This window comes from Peromyscus californicus, unplaced genomic scaffold (assembly GCF_007827085.1).
Source record: "Peromyscus californicus insignis strain IS unplaced genomic scaffold, ASM782708v3 Scaffold_9__1_contigs__length_137607984, whole genome shotgun sequence".
Lineage (NCBI taxonomy): Eukaryota > Metazoa > Chordata > Mammalia > Rodentia > Cricetidae > Peromyscus > Peromyscus californicus.
Genome location: NW_026294617.1, coordinates 63,746,318 through 63,762,288, shown reverse-complemented (window position 1 = coordinate 63,762,288; position 15,971 = coordinate 63,746,318). Strand labels below are relative to the sequence as shown.

The 15,971-nt window shown below is 48.1% G+C and overlaps 1 protein-coding gene across 6 annotated transcripts in view; it reads left to right on the top strand.

Annotated features, from left to right (window-relative positions):
* Nucleotides 1-15,971, top strand: part of Trim2 (tripartite motif containing 2) — a 159,554-nt gene that overhangs the window by 33,166 nt on the left and 110,417 nt on the right. For 2 of the 6 annotated variants that reach the window (XM_052731845.1, XM_052731844.1), the window contains exon 1: nucleotides 10,130-10,246. The exons of the other annotated variants lie outside the window; for them this stretch is intronic. In XM_052731845.1, the coding sequence (XP_052587805.1) occupies nucleotides 10,217-10,246 (30 nt within the window). In that variant the 5' untranslated portion in view covers nucleotides 10,130-10,216. Of the gene's footprint in view, nucleotides 1-10,129; nucleotides 10,247-15,971 lie in introns of those variants that run through there. 6 annotated transcript variants of the gene reach the window in all.

Sequence of the window (15,971 nt, the reverse complement as noted above, 5' to 3'; positions counted from 1 at the left end):
ATCAAGTACAATCATTTTCAGCCCGCACTTCATAAGTGTTGACAAATAGAAAGCACACACACATTTCCATCATGTCCATCACGCCTGCCTCTCTCCCTTCGGAACCACTGTCCTGTGTCTTCTGCCACTGCCGATTGCTTTGCTTTTGACAGACTCTATTCGTGTTGCCCCGACTGGCCTTGAACTTCTAGGCTCAAGGGATCCTTCTCTCTTAGCCTCTCAGGGACCCGGGGGCTACAGGTACGTTCTACCACACCTGACTTAATTGTCGGATGAAGCCCAAGGTTCTGTGAATGCTCATCAAGCACTGTACCACGGACATATGCAGGCAGCCAGTTAGCATTTGCTTGGGTTTTCTATAATTGCAACTAAACAGTGCACGTTCTTGTGGCTGGCTCCTTCCCTCAGCTTGCTTTGGAACTGTGTTCCTAGTGTGTGTATCAGTAGCTTAGCTTTATTCCTGAGTGTGGATGTATGAGAGTTGGTTTGCATTAGCCTCTCCCTTCTAGATTTGGGCTATTAACATATCTAAGGACTACCTAGCTGTGTTTTCATTTATCCTAATTAAGTGGATAGGAGAGACATTCCTAGGACCCAGGATGTTTGCCTTTATAAAACACTGTACAAGTGTCCTTCCTTAAGTGGGTGTGCCATGCTATATTCCCTGGCCATATGGAAGAATTCCAGTGACCCACAGCTTTGCCAACTCCTGGCACTGTTGGGTTTTTTAAGTTTTAGCCACGTTGTGGATGTATAGTGGCACCTGATTTTTATAAGTAATGATTAATACATATCTTATCATTTGTCTCTTTGACTGTTTCTATATTTTCTTTTATGAAATACTCGTTCAAATATTGCCCTCCCCCCCCCCTTTTTTTTTTTTTTTGGTTTTTCGAGACAGAGTTTCTCTGTGTAGTTTTGCGCCTTTCCTGGAACTCGTTTTGTAGACCAGGCTGGCTTCGAACTCACAAAGATCTGCCTGGCTCTGCCTCCCGAGTGCTGGGATTAAAGGCATGCGCCACCACCGCCCGGCTTGCCCTCCCCTTTTGAGACAGGGTCTCCCTATGTAGCTCTGGCTGTCTTGGGACTCACAATATAGACCAGGCTGGCCTCAGACTTACAGAGATCCACTTGCCTCTGCCTACCGAGTGCTGGCATTAAAGGTGTGCGACACCACACCCAGCAGCCCCTTTCTTCAAATTTTTCTTAATGAATAATATGATTCTGAATGGCACCAATAGATTTCTCAGTCTGTGACTTGCCTTTTCATTTTTTTTTTTTTTTTTTTTGGCCAGTACCTTTAATGAGCAAACATCTAATTTTATTAAAGTCCTATTTATCAGTTTCTTACTTTGATTGCTTTGTTTTGGTTGTAGAAGTCTTTTAAAGTGCTGAAATGAGATTCTGCTTTTAGAGTTTAAATGTTTAGAAGACTTTTAGAAACCTAAATAGGCTTAAAACACTAGGGCTCCACCTAGGATCCTATCTGAGGGCAAAGAAAGACTGGCAGCCTGCAGCCTGCTTTGAAGAGGTTCAGTGAGATAAACGCGCTTTGCAGAGCATCTGCACACTTACCCCTTTCTGTAATACCACACACACCTGGGACACATATCAGCCCATCAGCCTTCTGTCCACCTCTTTGCCCAGTTTCCATGATGGAGGTAACCTGGCACTCTAAGGCTTCATGGTGTGGTGGTTTGAAAGAAAATGGCCCCCAAAGGGCATGGGACTATTAGGAAGTGTGGCTTTGTTGGAGTGGGTATGGCCTTGTTGGAAGAAGTGTATCACTGTGGAGGCGGGCTATGAGGACTCATGTATGCTCAAGCCACACCCAGTGAGACAAATCACTTCCTGTTTCCTGTGAGCCAAAATGTAAGAACTCTCAGCTCCTTCTCCAGCACCATGTCTGTCTGCATGCTGCCTTGCTTCCTGCCATGATGATAATGGACTAAAACTCTGAAACTGTAAGCACCTTATTAAGAGTTGCTGTGGTCACGGTGTCTCTTCACATGGTATGGAGTGATTGACATCCCTCCTTTGTGTGCAGAGTCTATGACCAGCCTTGGAAGGTAGAACGACTATTCTTTTCAGTGCATTTTTGTGTTCTGCATTCACAGAGGGAAGCTGGCTTTACTGTAAGAGCCCCCAGAAAAGGCACAATTTCATTTCTGAAACTCCAAGTTTTATAACCAGGAAACCCAAACTCTTTTCCTGAGCTGGCCCTGCCCTCCAGACCCACCACCTGTCACTCCTGCACACTCACTTTATTTATAGTCACTCCCTCATATGTGATTGCATTTGTGCTGGCCATTTTCTCTAACTAGAGTATTGCTTGCTTCTTGTGATACCCAGTAAGACCCTTGTATAGAAGCTGTTATGGTTTGATTCTGAAATTTCCCACAGGGTCATGTTGAGAATGCCTGTTCCCTGACCTGCTGGTACTTTGATGGAGGTTTGGGGTGGGGTGGGAGGCTGTGGGACATTTGGGAGGTAGTGCTTGGCTGACCGAAGATGGTCACTGGTGGGCCTTTGAAGGTTCTATCTGGCCCCTGCCTCTGGCCTGGCTTTCCACTTCCTGTCACCCTAGCTCCAGGTTCAGTGAAAGACCATGTCTCTAGGGAATACAGAGGAGAGTGATAGAACAGGCATCCTCCGCTGGCCTCCAATCACCCTGGACTAGACCCAGAGAAAAATTATTATCTTAGCTTGGGTAGACCATGAGCAGGCTCACACAGCACAAACATGGTTCCAGGGTGGAAGGGTCATCCCAGACAAGAAGAAAAAGCTAAATTCAACAGCCACCACCCACGGGATGCTTCGAAACATAACACAGATACATGAAGTCCTAGGATTAATCTAAGCACCAGGGAACAGCAACAAAACAAACTCAAAATCTACCATACTGAGAGGCATGGAAAGTTCTAGATGGAAAACATCTCGATGAGAAATGCATGGCTGCGCAAGTGAGGCTCATGGGCATTGGGTGGGAATCAACACTCTCTGCTCTGAGAGGGTGTGGGCAGACTGCGGCTGTGTGTCCAGCTGCAGGGAGAACCCGCTGACTAACTCCCCTGCCTTCTCTTCCTTCCCATTTCCTCTGTCCCTTCCAGCCTCTTCCTCCTTCCCTTTCTTATAATGTTTTGGTAATGCTATTCTTATTTTTCCATCATTTGGTTTGCATCTTCATAGCACAGACAGACAGACAGACAGGTGGAGGATTATTTTATTCACATGCTCCTTGGCTTCAGTAGTTTCTGAGACCCAGGGTCACACAGTCTGTCGTGGAGGAGGTAGCAAGCCTCTCCAGGTGGAAGATTTCTCCCACAAACATAGCTGATGTCATCATGCTGCAGATCAGGCCTAATTTCTTCCAGTTTGTCCTACAAGGAAATCAGGAGAGCAGAGAACACCCTCCCTTTTATTGAGTACACTGTTACTTTACATTTTAGATATAAACATGGACTTTTCAAAAACTAATTTTTCTTCTTATTCATCTCCTTCCCCCCTGTTTTCTGCCACCCCCTTCCGCTGGTCCCCTACTCCCAGACAGTCCCCAATTCTGCTTCCGTGTCACAGGGATTATTTTCGTTCCCTTTTTCCCTCCTTCTCCACTCCCTTAAGCTCTCTTTCTGCCCTTTCATGGCTCCCCTTGTACTTTTATCACACACACACACACACACACACACACACACACACACACACACACACGCCCCACAGAGAAAGAGGGAAAGAGAACCAGAGACAGAGAGACACACACACACAGAGAAATTCATGTCTAGTCCACAAATGAGAGAAAATATGTGGCATTCCTCTTTCTTACTTTGGTTCGTCCTGCTCAATGCAACAATCTCTGGCTCCATCCTTTTCCTGTAAATGTCATGACTTGATTTTCCTTGGTGGATGAATAACTTCCACTGCACATACGCACTACATTTTCTTTATCCCTCCAGGTGGGGGTGGGCATCTAGACTCATTCTATCCTGATTGTGAATAGTGCAGCAATAAGCATGGATGCATGCATGTCTCTGTGGTGTGTTAATTTGGGGAACATGCTCAGTAGTTCTATTTTTAGGTTTTTGAGGAACTCCACACTGAGGACCACAGAGGCTGCATCACTTTGTGTTCCCATCAGGATGCACCAAGGCTCCTCTTTCCTATATCCTTACCAGCTTTTGTTGGTTTCTTGATGACAGCCATCCCAAATGGGTGGGATGGAATTGGCATTTTCCTAAGGATTTCACAAATTTTCTAAATATTTATTGGTCATTTGTACCTCTTCTTTTGAAAACTATTCTGTTCATTGGCTATTTATAGATTGGATGATTTTGGAAGTTTTTGTGTTTAATTTTTATAGCTCTTTACGTACTCTAGATACTAATCCCATCTACTATATAGTTAACATTTTTTCCCCCAACATTGTACTTAGTATTGACAAATGAACTTCTCTTAATCCTCATGACAGTCATATGAGGTAGAACCATTGTTGTCCTGAAATTATGGCCAAACAACCAGACACAGCACCAGATCAACAGCTGATATGGGGCAGCTATCCTTCATCTTTGATCTCAAATTTCACCAGGCTGCCTACTGTCGATTACATAACTGAAGTGTACTCAGCACACACACAAGACTGGACAGATTTGGGTTCCAGCAACCACAGAGAGCTTTCTGGATGTTGAAGAAGAGGTAGAGGATTCCATCCAACTGTAGGAGAGATGGTATGGGAGACTTGAAAGCAGTCAAAGAAATAAAAAGAGGAATGTGTGCAAGGCAGCAGGGACATAGGGGCCAGATACGCAGAGAGAGGCTCAGGGGAGGCTCAGGGGAGGCTCAGGGGAGGCTGACTGCGCAGGTTGACTGAGCTAAATTAAAATGTAACCAGTGACTCAGAAGGACTCCTCTTCATGTCATTCAGGAGCCAGCTTTGGACCAATGGCTTAAGCCAACCAAGGAATTGTGGGTTGGGCCAACACAAATGAAAGCTGGAGGAGAGGAAGGGCAAAAGCAAAGAGGGAAAGCTGGAGAGAAACGGATTCCCAGGAAATTAGCGTAATCTTGGATTATCAAATGACTTAACAAAACTCCTTTGAGAAGTAAATAAACAAATCCATATGCTCATGTACTGGAACACCACTTGGCCATAAAGACAAGGCTATTTAATATACCAAACAACACAGATCAATCTCAGAATAATCAGGTGGGATACAAAAAGCCAAACATAAAATCATGCCCTTTTTCACTGGTCAAGGAAAGCTCTGACTATGGATAATTAAAGCTCCAGACTGCCCAGCTTAGACAAGAGAGGTTCCATTCACATACAGCAAATAGAATTAGTTAGTGTCCCTGTAAAAGACAAGCAAGGGGCAGGAGAGGTGGCCCAGGGAAAGCTCTTGCAAGCTCAATTCCCAGCAAGCATGTCAGATAGCACATAATTGCCTGTAACTCCAACTCCAAGGGATCCGACACCACGTCTGGCCTCCCATGGGCACTGCATTCATGTGCACAGGACACACACACACATACACACACTCACAACACACATATCCATACATGACTTTGAAAATACCCAAGCTCCCCTTTGCTCTCCTGCCATGTGAAGTCACAAGAAGAGAGCTGTCTGTTAAAGCGGCTCCCAGCAGTCATGGAATCTGCCAGAACCTTGATTTTGGACTTCCCAGCTTCCTAAAGCAGAAGAAATTCATGTTGAGCTGGGCATGGTGATGCACGCCTTTAATCCCAGCACTTGGGAGACAGAGGCAAGAGGATCTTTTTGAGTTCAAGGTCAGCTCGATCTACATAGTGAGTTCCAGGACAGCCAGGGCTACACAGAAAAACCACGTCTTCAAAAACAACAACAGCAAAAAAGAAAAAAATCCATGTTGTGTTTTACCTTCTAAATTGATGGCATTGTGTTATTACAGCCCAAATAGACTAGGACAGCGTCACTTAAATATCTTATTTATTTTTACTTCTTTAAAAATAGAATGTAATGTCTGTGTGACAAAAGGAGCATTAAGCTGGATTTGGATTCAGTCCTCAGCTTAAAAAAAGGAGAATAAAGGGAAAAAAACAAAAACCATCTCGATGGTAGAGTACTGGCTTAGCAAGGTCTTGGGTTCTGTCCCCAGCATGGTCCCCAAAATCTTCAAAAGAAAGTAAGCCACTAGGGGAGACTGGGCTCCAGAAATTGACTGGGCTTCGGCTGTGGCAGGGTTGGGAAGCTCTGCCCATAGGCAGCTGAGACTCAGGTCACCAGAGAGTTGGGGAACTAAGGCACAAGTTTTTTGGATCAAGGGCAAAATTTTAATTGGCTGGTGAGTGTCTTCAAAGGGTGTTTTTCTGAATTACATAATCGAATGGCTTGAGATTTAGAAAATAGAGATGCCCCCCCCACACACTTTTCACGGGGCACAGACAGCTCTGCCTCTGTAATTATTCTGTGTTTTACTTTTAAGGACAGCAGTAGGCCAGTGCCAAAAGGCTGTGACGGCCGGGAAAGAAACAGGCTTTCTCACAATCTTAGTGCTCAGAGTTCTCCTTCCTTCCTTCCTCCCTCCCTCCTTCCTTCCTTCCTTCTTTCCTTCCTTCCTCCCTCCCTCCTTCCTTCCTTCCTTCCTCCCTCCCTCCTTCCTTCCTTCCTTCCTCCCTCCTCCTCCTCCTCCTTTCTCTCTTTCTCTCTCTCTCTCTCTCTCTCTCTCTCTCCTTATTTGGTGGTACAAGGGCTGGAGTGTAGGATCTCACACAAGGACCTTACCACTTAGCTACACCCCCAGCCTCCAAAGTTGTGTTTTCTTGATGAAATCCCCTGAGAAGTCTTCTCTGGGTGTTCAATGTTACCTCTTCCTCGCTATTCTCAATTCATTTCCTGTTTCAGTTTCCTGACACTGGCTCACTTGATGCTTATTGTAAAAATAATAATCCAAAAACCACCATCCTTTCTAATCTACTCAGGATTTTGTGTTAATTCATAGCTAAAGAAAACCCCTCTAGAACCCCTTCCCAACACCAGCTGACGCTCACGACTTTTGACTTGAAGGTACAGATGTCCTTCTGCAAAGAACCTAGTTTGCCTTTAATATATGAAGGTCATAGCATTAGGGGAGGAAGGGAGGAGGGAGGGAGGAAGGAAAAGAGAAAGAAGGATGAAAAGATGGAAGCAGGAGGGAAAGAGGAAAGCAGGAAGGAAGGAAAAAAGAAGGAAGGAAGAAGTATTAGAAATAGAACCCAGCTTGGAAGCTAGGAAAGGCTGGGTAGGAAGGGACTGAAGAGAAGCTTGGTGAGGTTAGCACGTATGGATTCAGGGCTTTGTGTGACAGTGATAATGATGCTCCAGACCAGAAGTGATAATTGTACAACGCTGTCTATGTCGCATATGCTCTATACCGCACTAGACGGCCCCAGGGAGATCTGAGCACCAACTGCAGCCAGGTCTGAATTACTGGAAAGAGCATCCAGTTGTTGTCCCCCCCCAACACATGTGTGGAGAGAGAGAGAGAGAGAGAGAGAGAGAGAGAGAGAGAGAGAGAGAGAGAGAGAGCGAGCGCTGGAGCTGAAGGGCAGAGCCTGCTGGATGGATTAGGCCTTGGTCATTTCAGCTCTTGAGTTCCTGCCCACAAGCTCTTCTTGCCTCCCCTGGGAAACACAATGAGACATCAATGGTTAATGTGTGGGCCTGGCCTTTCACCTCCCTCGATCCTCGGCCTGATAGTGTGCTTCACTGTAATAAACACCATGAGCAGAATCCTCTAACTTTGATGAGGAAAGGGTTTATTTCATTGTAAGCTTCCAGGTCACAGTCCATCACTGAGGGAAGTCGGAGCAGGAACTCAAGGCAGGAACCTGGAGCAGAAATCACGGAGGAATGTCGCTTACTGACTCCTGTCCATGGAGGCAAGCTCAGCCAGCCTTCTTACACAGCTCAGGCCCCAGGGGTGGCACAGTCCACAGTGAGCTAAGCCTTCCCACATCAGTTAGCAATCAAGACAATTCCTCACAGACATGGCTGCTGGCCAGTCTGATCCAGACAGTTGAGACTTCCTCTTCCAAGGCAATTCTTGGTTATGTTGAATCGGCAATAAAAACAGACCACCTGCTCATTTACCAGGGTAAAGAGCTACGCAGGAATTAAGTTTTGGATATGAGGTACCTGTCACAGGTTTATGTGTTGAATACTTATTCCCAGCTGGTGGCACTATTTGGGGAGAATGGGCCTAGCTAGGGTCAGAACTTTGAAGGTTATATCCATTCTCTGGTCCCTTCCTCTCTTGGTGCTTCCCATATACCAGGAGGTAAGCAGCCTTATGTTCCTGTCACCTCAATGTTCTGTCATAGTCCGTGGGGCCAAGTAACTGTGGGCCGACTCTTCTGAGACCCCGAGGCAAACAAAAAACTTCTTCACGTCATTTCTGTCTAGTACTTCGTCACAGCAATAAGAAAGCTAACACAGCAGACCTGACGTGGTGCTTGCCCAGGAGGCTTGCTCGGAAACTTGCTCGGAAACTGCCGGGTTTATCAATGATTCACTAGAACTCCCTGATCTCTTCATCTAGAACGCCGAGGGCCTTCCTTGATCACCAAAGTCCACAGAGTCAGGGCCAAACAGCAGAGGACTGTGCCAGGATGGGGGGCAGCCATTACTTGAAGGTGCTAGGAAACCTCGGTTTCAATGAAAGAAGCCCGGGCTACCTCACCTGCCCTTGTCTTTGGGTCAAGCAGAGGAATGGTGGGTACATCTGTGCTGGAGGCCACCGGAGATGTTCAGTGTTCATCCATGCATAGGGAAGGTCCAGAACAGGTGGATTTGCACACTACAGTGGAAGAGGAGGGAGCCGCCTCTGGGAGTGGTCCGCACTGATGAGCTTTGTTCCTTGACTGGACGAGAGATGTCACCTCCACCAAACCCTTTCCTCTCCCATGCATGTGTCTGCTGGTGTTCCTTGAAGGAGCCCTGGATTTGAGGCTGAGGGACCCAGACATCCCTGTGAGAGAGATCCTCTTAACAACCTACCCCTACAGGGTCTGACATGAAGTGAAGTGGCCTTCCCTGTGGCCACGGGCAAGGCAGCTGAAGATAGGTCTAAGTCCTGAATTCCTCTGGGTTCTGCCAGCCCTGACCTTAGGGGACTACGAGGTGAGAGACTCCCGGCACAATGAGCTGCCAGCAGTCCTCGGCCACCACTCCCATCCTCAGCCTCTGTGGGAAGCGTGTCTCTAAGGCACACACGAGAACCTTCTGCAACACACAGTAAGGCTGTGCAGGCTTCATGTCATCCAGAGCTTGATCCTGTCCCTCCGGAGAGTTAGTACATCCAAGTTGCTCTCCACCACCGGGTCCAACCTCCCACTGAGCTGATAGATGGGTGCTGAGAGATAAGGGAGATCTTGTTCCGCCCCACCCCCCACCCTAGCCGTGGCAGCCCAATCAGTGTGGGTGTGGACTGCATGTCTACGTAGTGCTTATAGCTAAAGCTTTCCTCTGGGTACTTGGAAATTGAGACCCAGCACACCAGCGTATCATGAATCGGACAAAGAGCTATCATTTTGGGCACTGAGAATGGGGAAGAGTGGAAGGAGTTGTAGCAGGTGGGTGGATTGGAGAGAGAAGCACTGATTTGGAGGGAGAAGCATTGACTTGTGGGGAGAAGCATTCACTTGGAGAGAGAAGCATTGATTTGGAGAGAGAAGCATTGATTTGGAGGGAGAAGCATTCACTTGGAGAGAGAAGCATTGATTTGGAGAGAGAAGCATTGATTTGGAGGGATAAGTATTCACTTAGAGGGAGAAGCATTCTCTTGGGGCCCCTCTGCATTCTGAGGTCAGGAATAGTCTGGGTTTCTACAGTAGGATTCACACTTGTGCCATACTTGAGGGGATTACCCCTATGAAGACAGTTGTTAAAGGTCAGAAGGAAAGAGAAACTCAATTTAAAAAAAGGCACTGCCCTTCCTGTTCAGGGTTCCTTACTCCCTGTCTCCCCTGCTTCAGGGTGAAACACAATATCTTAAGCAAACAGAGCTCAAAGTGGCTGATCATTGGCTCCCATTGTCCCCTGATACCACAGCCCCTCCCTCCCCTTGGCCTGAACTGACAGGCTGTTTATATTTTTTTTCTAAGGGCCACCCTTTAACTCACAGTCTGATGACTATAATGGGCTCATTTGTCTGAGGGCAAAAGGGAGCCAGAGTCCCTAGTGCTGAGGAGGCTGGGCCGGTCTCTGATGCCCAGGAGTGGCCGTTATGGAAGCCAGGTAAGAACTTCCCCTTTGTGATGAGTCTTTCTCTGGGCTGGCTGGCTAATCTTGGGCAGGGAGGGAGACAAGCTGTGACTGAGTTCCTAGCTGGGTGTCACCGGTTTTCAGTTCTTGTCTGCAAAGACAGAGGAAAAGACTAGTCCTCCGAGACCTTCCCAGAAAGCTTCTATGAGCCTGGTCCACCCAGGTGGGGAAGGAGAGAAAGCCCAGAACTAGGGGGAGGAAAAGGCAGATCTGGCACCCAAGCAGCATCACTGAGGCTGAGCAGCAGACATTTCCCCCCCACATGCTCCCGGGACTCAGCCTTTCACTGGTCCAATGCAGCTGTTCACAGCTTGCGGCTGCCACAGTGGGGTTTCTGGAGCCTGCGCACCTCGGCGGACCCCTTCTGAAAGAGTTAATATCTTTTAGCATTTTCAAAGGGAAGGCACAGTGGATTTGTCATAAACAGATCCATTCAGAAATGTGGGAACGGTTGTGAGCCAGCGGCTGCTGTAAAGTTTAACTGCCCCATAAAAGTGCTCAAAGGGTACTTGGAATAAGGAAGAGCCCCAGGCGAATAGAGAGTTTGTTCTTGATTACTGGAGTGAAAAGGCTGGGGGTGGGAGTAGGCCCCCTGTTGCCCCACCCCCACCCCCTGTGATGATGGTTCAGAGGACAATGTGACAATGTGAGGTGGGGAATCTGACCCGGCTTGGGCGGCCATGCTGCCGCTGTGCTTTCTGGTTCCTGGTTCTGGTTTCCGGGACTGTCAGTCTGGTTTCTTCATCTTAGCCCATTTGGCGGTAGACACCTGTCCCAGCACAGAGCTATGATGGCATGAAGGTGATGGGTTGCAGAGCACCCTAAGCCCTCTTCCCCCTAGAAAGCGTGTTAGAACCACCCCCACCTCCCACCCCCACCCCCGCCTCCTGCTGAGAGAAGGAAGCATCCCTGGCAGATTTGATCAGACCCTGTGTCCTTGCCTTTCTGAGGAGCCTGGTGGTGTGAAGTCGGTGTCTTTGGTATGGCCAGGAGTCTGATCAGCTGTAGAAGGGAGGTCGGTGAGTCCCTGATGTTCTTGCTGTGCTTTCTAAATCCCTGGCTTCTCCCATGTCCAGGTTTCGTACGTTACCTGGATACAGCGCCTTTAGAAGTGTAATGCTTCTGTGGCACCCGACAGAATTAGATCAGAAGGCAAAAGTCAGTTTTCAAGTAAGCTGGACCTAAAGCAGCACAATGTTTAGTCCATTGTATGAAAACACAAAGCAGTTTGCAAGCAAGGCCAGGGCTCCTGAGTGCGTGGTCTGAGTGAGAGCCCAGGAGAGAGGGAGGGCTAAGTTGCTCTTTGGAATAAGCTAGTAAAGGAAAGAATTGACTCTGAAAATGAACTTGAGACTGCCCAGTGTCGGGTAGGGCCAGGACAAAACCTCCCAGCCCCACCCTCCAAACTCAATCTGTTGGGGGCACTGTATTCCCACACTCCTATCTGACTAGGTATCTTTCAGTTTCTGAAAGCACAATCCCCAAAGACTGCCTCTCCCCAGGGGCTAACTGCAAGCCCTGGGGTGTCTCTTGTGCTACAGGCCATCAGCTGTAAATCAGAGGTCCCAGCAACCTGGGAGGTTTGGTGACTAGCATATAACTCTGTCTAACTTTGTGCTGTAACTTGGAAGTTCTATGGCTCTTACCCTCCAGTTTGGTGAGTTGTTCAAGAAAGGTTTGCAGAACCCAGGGACATGCTTTTGTGTCTGCTGGCCTATTATAAAGGATATAATGGAGAACACAGATAATCAGTCAGATAAAGAGCTGCAGGGGGTAGAGGTGGGGTAGGGAGGGGGTCCCCCCAGCACCTCCACCTGTTCAGCAGATGTGTCATGGCTTTTGTTGTTATTGGTGGGTTTGTTTTGTTTTATGGAGACTTCATTCCATAGGCCTGATTAGTTAGATACTGCCCCTGGAAACTGAGTCAATTGCCAGAACCTTTGTGCCTCCTGGAGGTTGGTATTGGTGCTGCAGCAGGAATGTGGCTCATTCCCCTGACAATCAGACCCCTTCCTGAGGCTTCTGGGAAGCCCTCAGCCTTTACCTACCCCATGAGCACACAGAGATACCTTTTCATGTTGTACATCTTAGTGGCTTCAAGAACTGTTTGCCAAGAAACAGGGACAAGAACACACACACACACACACACACACACACACACACACACACACACTTCTTATTCTAACCCTCAGTATCACACCTTTCTGAGGATTTACACTTCAGATCATCTCTCACATATATTTGTATAAGTTGCATACTGTTTCTGTGTCCCAGTTCCCAAATCTGCAGCATGTGGCTAGTCCTAAAAAGGGCCAGCTAAGGAGAGGTAGTTGGGGCCCAGCCCTGCCACATTGGTGGGGGTGACTCCAGAAGCCCAAGGCTGAGGCAGAAACTCCATAGCATGAGGCTAAGAGCAAGAGCTTTGATTTAGATACATCCAGGTCAACTCATACCCTTGCTGTTTTGTGTAATACTGGGCAAGTAATCTCCTTTTCTAAAGTTTCTGACTGGACCATTGAGAGGCTTAAATGTGTCCATGTGTAAAGAGTTTAATGTATAGTGCTCAGAATACGACAAATCTCCAATAAACTCATTTATTTCCCAGCTACCAGCACTCAGCAAGAGGCCTAACCATAGACTAAGTTTTCTGAGAGCCCCTCCCCCGCCAGGCTTAATTGAAAATTCTGGGAAAAGTCAGCAATGCAAAGTTGTATTCTCATTTCTACACCATGCTGGCCTGCAGGTGACTCTGTATGAAGCGTGTCCCTCGGGCCATCGTGATCTGGTCTCCCCACGAGACAATGTCTTCCAAGTCCTCTCGCACAACTCCTAGCACATACCTCAAGCAGCTGAACTTAATCTCAGGTCTCCAGTTTCTACCAATGCCGAGGTGTCCTGGGAAAGTCCCTTCCCCCCTCCAATTTCTTCACTTTCCTCATCCGAAAGTGGCCATCACAGTGTCTACCTCCTGGGATCATTTGGGGATGGGGAGGACAGGAAACACAGACACCTCCAGAATGCTTGACTTTGAGTCACTCCTGCACCTTCCTCCATGAAGCACACCCCCATTATGATGGAACTTTCTGGATATTTCCAGAGGTTTCCCACAAAGAATAGGTGGAAAAAGTCTCTGAGTACAGAAGCCTGATCCTGCCAGGCCAGGTTGGGAGCTAGAAGCCAATCTCGGACAGAGGATGAGAAGTGAAGGCCACACCCACACCCCAGAAAAGCGACCCTTTAGAAAACCCAGCCTCAACTCCCCCTAAGACTGACAAGAACAGTCATTTCTTTACAGGGCTCTTTCTGTAGAAAACCCTAAGAAAATGGAGGCCCCAAAGCCAAGGGTCTAATACAGTGGGATCAAGAAAACTGGTAGGCATCTAAGGAACAGACAGCTTGGTGACCTTTGCGCTCCTGGGGTGGTCTTAATGGAGCAAGGGGAAGTCACAATTTGGATTGTATTTATAGTCATTGTACTTCATAGCTTGCTGCCTGCTTTAACCTTCAAACAAGTATGCATACTCAGTAAGCACTGTTTTGTCATCCAGGGAGAGTAAAAGAACCCACCAAACAAGGATAGAAAGCACATCAGTGTTCCCTGAGGAGCCCCTAGGCATCCTTTCACCCCAAGCCACTCTCTGGGAACACATCTCTTACCTCACCTCCTGCCCTACCCGGCCTTTCAAGGGCTCTGAGTGCCAGGAGGATTTTCTCACTCTCCACTGCAATTCCCAGCACTGTTCTTGTAGGGTTGAGATGAGGGATCAGCGCACACCACAACCTGCAGCCAACCCCTCAGACTGTTGACTCTAGAAACCGCAGGGCCTCCAAAGGCCATCGCAGACTTCACACACATTGGCGGGAGCTGGTGTCATTCTCCAAGAATGATGTTTATTCTCTGCAGGTGTGTGGAAGACCTTGGAGTCTGCAAGCCTGTCTGTAATCCTGCTACTCCCACGGGGGCAGTTGCCAGTGTTGACCTTTGATATAGCAGATATCCTGCCAGAGAATCTCCAAGGACAGACACTTACGGGAAGCCTTCCCTCTTAACTCTCCCCCTCTTCCCAGAAGAGAGAGATGGAGAGTTTTCTGTTTTGTTTCGTAGTATTGTGCCGGGGGCATCACACAGGGTGTCCTGCATGCTAGGCCGCCCTGTTCCACTAAGCCACAGTCACTTCCCTAAACCTAGAACTAAACTGAACTTTGAAGCTGCTAATTAGCTCAGAACCGTGTGTCATAAAGGCCGCTGGTGTTTTTCCCAAGACAGTATAATGTGCATAGTTTTGCCAGCTACGCCTGGTTGTAACATCCATCACTGATTCAATTTTGAATATGGAAGTCTTGCTTGAGAGTGTCCCCAGACTGCACCCTGCCCCCACCAACATACACACATTGATGCTGGAGGTGGAGGACAGCACTGGAGGAGGAGCACAGCACTGGAGGTGGAGGACAGCACTGGAGGAGGAACACAGCGCTGGAGGTGGGGGACAGCACTGGGGGTGGAGGACAGCACTGGGGGTGGAGGACAGCACTGGAGGTGAAGCACAGCACTTTAGGGGGATCACAGCACTGGAGGTGGGGGACAGCATTGGAGGTGGAGCACAGCACTGTAGGGGGAGCACAGCATTGATGCTGCAGGTGGGGGTAGCATACACTGACTTTTCCTGCCCATCCATATCTACCATAGCTTTTCACTCATAGTGAGGCAGGGAAGCAAGGACCATAGTGACTCCCAAGGAGCAGATGTTTCACTTTCTGGCTGCTAACTTCTAGACTGTCTCTTTTTATGTCTTTAGACCACAGCTGACCACAGGTCACTGAAGCCAAGGGAGGTCTAAAGCTGTGGATGTGGTGATGGACAAGTGACTTCAAGTCAAGTACAGATGGGTGGCCTCTGCTCCTAAAGTCCTGTGAAGTCTGCAATGTTCTCTTCTGCTGTGGTCCCCAAATGCTTTCCAGGCAGCTGGGCACTAACTGAATTTCCAGAGTGCCCACTGCAGCCAAGTCCTTTTAATGTATCACTGACCCCTAGGTTCTTTCCCGGGAATCAAGGGAGCAGAGTGAGCTGTGAGCTTTAGGGTTCTCCCTGAGGCCTAGAGCACAAGCTCTTCCCTGGACACAGTTCTTTTCTTGTGACTGTGGTTTGAACAAGAAATAGCAGCCATTGGCATTTTCTTAGGGCTGGGAGTCCTTTCAATCCACCCTCAACTGGGATAGCTGTCGTGTCTCTGGATCCTTTCGGTGTTGTGGGCACACTGGGGACATAGCATAAATATTAATTACTGCTGGTACATTACCAACAGAAAATGGAAAGACCCCTATAAGGCAGCAGTGACCCTAGAAGGCCCAGAAGCTATGCTGGATATGTGACAAGGACAGATAGTGACAAGACATTAAAAAGCAGCTGTCTTCCCACACTTAGCACTTGCAATAAACCAAGGGTGCCATTGTCTGAGCTGTCACTGACGCTGGGGGAAAGCAGGGGGATGGGGTGAGGGTAGGCGTCCCTGCCTTCCATATGGGTTCTGAGAAAGCTGGTCTCTGGCGGGAACCTCCTTTTCTATGGGTAGGCTGCACCAACCATGGTCTTTGAGCTGCACACAGATTCTGGGGCTGTCCCAAGCTTCTGGGTGTGGCCTTTGAGTGCAGGGTCCTTGGGGAAGGACCAGCTACTGATAGTGAGTGACAGGATCTGAAG